Raw genomic sequence first — 6956 nt, 5'->3', positions numbered from 1 at the left:
GGTGCCATTTTAACAGTTTCGTAATCTTGAAAACTTTTTATAATTTTCGTGATAATACAACGATTCACATTAAACACTTTTGCAATATCAATTTTTTTTGGCCATTGTTAAACATTTCAACTATTCTTTGTTTTTTAGTTTCAGTTAAACGTTGCCTTTTTTCCATATTTTAACGTAAATTGTGATACGAACTATACACGGCAATGTCAGAGAAAAGACTGAGCATCGTCGAACATGTTTGTTTATATTCTTTTCTCTACTTAGAAACGAGACGTTCTTATGTTTCTTAACTTTTGTCACACAACTTTTGTGTTGTTTCTTTAATTCAATTTAATTGTGATCTTCATATAAATATATTCAGGAAAAAACTTATTGTTTATTGATGTATGAACTGTTATCTCATCATACGATTTTTAGTTCCAATCTATGTACCTTAGAAAATAAATAATATAGAGTAATTGTAAAACAATTACTTTGTTTCTTAATTTTTGTCAGTAAGTGTACATATAATATATGACAAATTTTTTTACCGAGTATTTTCTTTTATTGGACATTTTTCAACATTGTCTTGTTCTTCAATAATATTATACTTTCACGTTGAGCAGCATCAGCTCCGACATTCTGAAATATAATACCAACAATGTCGTGCAAAGTGTCTTTACCAGTAAGTGTATCAACGAATCTATCGAAATTGTTGAACGCTAATCCTATACACAATTTGAAGATTGTACAATATCTTCTGGACATATCTGAGTTCGAGCAGTAGCAGCAAAAGTCGTTTCAGTTTCTAATTCTTCTACAATAGTATAACTACAGCAATAGTCATATCTATTTATGATGTTCACAATATTTTTGGTGCTGGTTAAGCTTTTCAAAGCTAAACCAAGTGTGACATGTTTGGAAGTTTTGATACGACTATTAGAAACAGCATAAATGACGTCTTGTGCAAATGAATTCGTCAATCGTTTATTCTCTTCCTTACGCCGTATTTTTGTACCACTTAATAGTGTCAAATAAAAATCATAAGACTATCCGATATTAAACATTCTCCATCGAGTAAATGTTTTACTTTAATTTCATAAATTTACATAAAGTTACATTACATAAAGTTCATTTTCAAAATTTCTTTTCTTGATTTTGATTAATTTTTTAACGCTAGTTTTAATTACTGTCTCAATAAAGACCAATTAAATCAATAAGAGACTAACTGTGTCTGACACTGACTGGCCAACTTATCAGAAACCGGTTTTTGAATTACTAAGAGTAATGTTTGCGATGCGGTATCTTGTGATCAGGGTGAGCTTCCTAACCATCGGAATAACTAATTATAATTTCAAAATTTTTTAATACATTAGTTTTACATTTTCTTTATTTCGAGAATTTCAAAATTTCTTTTCCTTTTTTTTTCTTTTTTTACTGCATTCTTATCTGGATTTAATTTTGGCATTTATACTCTCGAGGTGAGGAAGATCACCATGACTAGTTAATAATTGTTATATTCTATGTATGTGAGTTTATTAGTTGTCTCTGAAGAAGGCTCAAAAATGAGCCGAAACATGTAAGCGCTTTAGTAAAATAAAGAAGTTTTACGCTACGATAGTCGTGTTATTTGCGCAACGTCTCCCGCGCTTGACTCCTACTGCTCTTGTTCTTTCATTGTTTTTTGATTTATAAGGAGTCTTAGTCAGGTTGATTTATTATACGCAAATATATAAATTATTATATTAAATGCATTATTTGAAAAATTACTTTAATAGTAGAAAAATTATTATATTCATGTGTATTGTAAGCATTACTCTGCTGGAGTAATAAAAAAAGTGCTTGCAGCTTTTTAATATATCCATTTACAAAAATAGGCTGTTTATTAACACCAAATGCAATCCATTTTTTATGTAAGCGAACGAAGTGATGCAACGTAGTTAAAAATTTTACCAAAATCTTTTTATATGATAAAATATTGGTTATAAACAAATTATAATGTCTTACCTCGTTTGAGAACATGATGTTTCAGATAACAATATATTTGCTTCAGAAGTAGCCGAGGAACTTGAAGTTGCTCTATGTCAAATAAAATAAAATTAACATTTAATTCTTTCGAAATTTAAATGTCAATAATACGTTTTATAACAAATAGGAAATTTAATTTTCAATCTTGATTAATGCAATCCTAATAGAACTAGAGTAGATAGTAATATCACAAATTTAATTAATAAATAATTTTAATAATATTGATGTTTACACGAGTTTAATGCCAGCCGCTTTTTCTGTCACGTAGGTCGATCTAAGACACATGGACAAAAAATCGGGGAGCAACGTAGTGGACATGGAAATTGACCTGTTCGAATTCTACATATCGTAGAATGGGATATTTTAGAAGTTCCTGTAGTTCGGTAAGTGTTCGTTGGCATTATTTTATTTGATCTTCAAATATATATTGCTAGCCTGGCATAAGCGAACAGCTGCTTCTGGGCACGATTCGATTTCCGATATTCGGTGTGGCGTGATGCAAACGGGAATAGGATTCTACTTCCAGAAGCTGTCATAGTAGCAAAATGGATGTTGTCACATTCCCTTCTTTCAAATCGCATTACAATCTAATCCGTTCTGAATAACTCATTAAGAAAATTACGCTAGATTGCGCGGACAAGTCGCGCTGCATAATATTTCTCTAAAAATTTCTTTTCGCTTAATTCTACACCGTATTTATTTTTTCATCGTCTCATCCGTACAATTTGCTTGAATCCATTTCATCCCTTAAGGGAAGTTTTATTGCGATGCAGAGATTAGTTGTTTTGTAAATAAATAAATAAATAAATAATTTTTATTGATTCATAGAACATGATTCATTGTAGGATTTATAGATTGTAGGATGTGAAAACAGTCTAATTGAGTTTTTGCACCAAAAACTGGCGAGTAATGGCTGTGTGCTGTGCATTATCCTGCATAAGCAAAAAGTTTTTTGAGAGTTTTCGGGCTTAATGATGAAATAGTATCTTAATACGTTCCTGTTCATTCTTTCAATGGTAAACGAGTCATATTAAACTGCGAGAACATCAAATACATAATGGTGATTCTTTTGTCATATATATATATAAAATCTTTTATAATATTTATTTTTAAGATAAATAATTTTTTTTCGGTTATAATAGAAAACAAATTTTAAATACCTTTTAAGCAACTTATCTCAATATGGCATACTTTTACTAAATGTATGTTCTTGTATATATATTTCAGATTCTATATATATAATGGATAGCATATACAATTTAACTTACGACAACTTAACATACGATGATACGGAATTCCTAAACTGCGAACTCAATTTATCGTTTATCGCTATAATAAATCAGATACTCTACTCCATCGTTTGTATTGTTGGACTTCTTGGGAATACTTTGGTCATTTATGTTGTTCTACGCTTCGCGAATATGCAGACAGTCACAAATATGTACATTGTGAACTTGGCGATCGCGGACGAGTGCTTCCTAATTGGTATACCATTTTTAGTAACAACGATCAGTTTACGTGGCTGGATCTTCGGTAATATTATGTGCAAAGTGTATATGATCACGACAAGTATCAATCAGTTTACCAGCAGCATCTTTCTACTCATCATGAGTGCCGATCGCTACATCGCTGTGTGCCACCCGATTTCATCCCCGAAGATGCGCACGCCTTTCATCTCAAAAATAATTTCGCTTTCTGCCTGGGTTACTAGCGCTCTCTTCATGATACCGATATTTCTTTATGCAAACACCATGGAATATACAGATGGTGTTGTCAGTTGCAACATTTATTGGCCTAACGATCACGGTGGTCATACTACTTTTACGCTTTACATGCTTATCTTCAGCTTCATTATTCCCTTGATATTCATATTGGTTTTCTATTTACTGGTGATCAAAAAACTGCGAACAGTAGGTCCAAAGAATAAATCAAAAGAGAAGAAACGATCACATCGAAAGGTCTCCAGGCTGGTCTTAACTGTTATCGTTGTATATGTCTTCTGTTGGTTACCTTATTGGGTCACTCAAGTGGCCTTGATATATACTCCGCCAAAACAATGTCAAACCAATATTAGTATTGCAAGTTTTCTGCTAGCTGGTTTCCTGAGTTATAGCAATAGTGCTATGAATCCGATTCTATATGCTTTTTTAAGTGACAATTTTAAAAAGAGTTTCCTGAAGGCATGTAATTGTGCTGCTGGAAAGGATATTAATGCAACACTAAACGAAAATAGCGTGTTTCCAAGAAGGAAAATTAATGGTGACAGATTACAACCTGATCGAATGATAGCAGCTGGATCATCTAGAATGGATTTTGACGATGAAGAGACGGACAGAGGACTTCTTAGCAAGACCTCCACCACCACAGTGACGATGACATCGAGATCAAACATCGAGATCACAGTGAGCAGCGATCACAGAGATCTGACACAAAAGAATAAAGATTTAAATAAGAATGGTGCGCAATTAACTCTGTTGACGCAGGTTTGAGCGTGATTACAATATAAGAATAAAATTAAAATAAGAACAAAATAAAAAAATAAAAATAAAATAAAATATAGATAAAATATTTAATTAATAAAATAAAATAAAATGTGAATAAAACAGGGTTGGGTAGTGCTAAGTTAAAAAGATAATCCTCAGACACAATGCGAGAGGATAATGAGTATATAATTTAGTAATTTTACATTGTATAATCGTTATTTGTGAACAAAAATAACCAGATTCTTTAACAAATATGCTGTGAGAAAGAAAAAATACAAAATATTATGTAAAATGGACAAACTTTTTCGTTCTTCTTTTTTTTTTTGGTTGTTCGGACCAAATTTAACTTTTAACTTTTTAATTACTTTTTTTTTATTAACTTTTAATTCAATTAATTTTATTATGGATTAACTTGTATTTCAATTAAGTTAAATAAAGACTGTTAACTTCAACTTAACTTAAGTTAAAAAAAAAAGTTAACTTATCCAACCCTGGAATAAAATATTATCTAATTAATATTGCGCAAGAAACTAATATAAAATAGTGTCGATAAATCAAATTTACTTCTGAACATCTATCCAATTAGAATCTATGCCAATCTTTAAGTAACTAAATCGTGAGAGGCAAGGGGACTCACGTTAATCAAGCACCCCAAAGGGAACAGAAAACTACTACGTCCACGCCGTTGTTCCTGGGTAGCGCTAAACGTAGTCCCAGATAGCTAAAGATGCGTACGAGACAGTTAATTGTGAACCTACTTGTTAAATTATAAAATATAAAATTTGTAGGAAGAAGATCGGTTCAGATCTTCATTTCTTCTAACAAGCGAAGTTTCACAACTGTCCGGAACCGATTTGATTTTCCGATTCGATGAAATATGTTGTTAAACACGAAAATCTAAAAGACATGTATTTTTTTATACGTGCGCTAACTCATATTTAAGGGGTGAAACATCCCTTTGAAAAAAAACGGTATTTCTACTTCGAGCCGAATACCGTCGGAAGTATAAAAGATGGAAAAAAATTTTTTAAACAAAAGTTATACTGTTTCAAGAGTACACTGAAACATAAATTTTTCATTTCAACATTGATGCAATACGAATAAATTATTCCAGATCTACTTACGTTATAAGAATAACGCGTTTCTCTTATCATTTATCTGCTGAAGATGATTCAAATATGAGTTCTGGTTTTTTAAATGTAAATTTAATGTAGTGTTTAATGTATGTAATTTTTAACACGTGATACTTTGCGCAACTATTTCTTGCGATGATTCCTATCGCTTTGTTAATTTATTTATTTATTATAATATTAAATTTAAAGAGTCTAATGAGATATTATTGTTTTATTGATCTTATTAATTTTCATGCCTTTTATTCATGTAGGCATTTAGGTCTAATATAACAGTTGAAATTGACAATAGAAACCGAACAGAAAATGTAAATCTTGCTCGGTTTCTATCATCAAGTTGTATGATACATCAACAGTAGGTTTTGTTATATTTTTGATAACAGTTTGCGACATTATTAGATATTACAATCTCTATATGAAATTTGTTGCTTTTCTATTATTGATAGTATGCTCTGCTCAAAATTGATCTCTGTAGACTTGGCTATCTGGGTTATGTTTTCGTGTATAATTTATTCATATTCTGTTATAATCATCTTTATATTCTAATAACATTATTTTAAATGACCCCAAGATGCTCTAACGTGGTTTTTTCGTGAATAAGGATCTCAAAAAAAAAAAAAAAATAATGAAAAAGGAATAAAAAATACGTTTTTCAAATTGATAAAAATTGAAATTTAGCATTATAACTTATAACAATTTTAAAATAATACATAATAAAAGTTATAACTTTAACTTATGAGTTCTTACTACGTTAAATAGTTAAAAATTATTGAGCTGAAGTTAGTTTTAAATCTTACTATGTTGTAATTTAGTCTACAAGGTCATGATAGTCCACTGATGATACAAAAAATAGTAAAATCCAATTAAAGTTGTACTAATACTTAATATAAAATTTTCCCCGTATACATTTCAAAATATATGTATAGTACACGTAACGTATATCCTACGTTATATCGAGTAAAATTTTTTTCGGAGAAGACATTTTGGAAATTAAATCAAATTAAGCGAAATTTCATAAATATATAAAACAATAAAGTATAATGCTTATCAGGACTATACTGGATGTTTGTGTGTTAATTAAGTTTATTATATGAAACAAATATAATATAAATATAAATAAAGTAAACGTTTCAACCTTAGAAGGTCATTTTCAATACAATTAAATCGAATGCATATTAAAGATCGCAATAACAAAATTCGCAACTATATGGAGATCTTGTCAATGTACAGTGGTGTGAAAAATTATCAATAAATCTTAATAGTAAGTAATGGACTTAATAGTAAGTAGTGGCTGTGCAATTAATTCTTTAAGGTACTTTACTCTTGTACGCGGGCC

At 30.3% G+C, this 6956-nt stretch overlaps 1 protein-coding gene and 1 pseudogene across 1 annotated transcript; one reads left to right on the top strand and one right to left on the bottom strand.

Annotated features, from left to right (window-relative positions):
• Nucleotides 1–543: 543 nt before the first annotated feature.
• LOC108729234 (uncharacterized) lies at nt 544–2543 on the bottom strand (annotated as a pseudogene).
• A 705-nt stretch (nt 2544–3248) lies between these two features.
• LOC108729235 (somatostatin receptor type 2) lies at nt 3249–4512 on the top strand. Its single transcript, XM_018458248.1, has one exon. It carries the CDS (start codon nt 3249–3251, stop codon nt 4494–4496), a length of 1248 nt encoding a protein of 415 aa, XP_018313750.1. The 3' UTR covers nt 4497–4512.
• The last annotated feature ends 2444 nt before the right edge of the window (nt 4513–6956 follow it).

Source organism: Mycetomoellerius zeteki, unplaced genomic scaffold (genome assembly GCF_001594055.1).
Source record: "Mycetomoellerius zeteki isolate Tzet28-1 unplaced genomic scaffold, Tzet1.0 scaffold708, whole genome shotgun sequence".
In the NCBI taxonomy this organism is placed as follows: Eukaryota; Metazoa; Arthropoda; class Insecta; order Hymenoptera; family Formicidae; genus Mycetomoellerius; species Mycetomoellerius zeteki.
The sequence above is the reverse complement of the archived record's forward strand: the minus strand, read 5'-3'. Positions and strand labels throughout refer to the sequence as shown.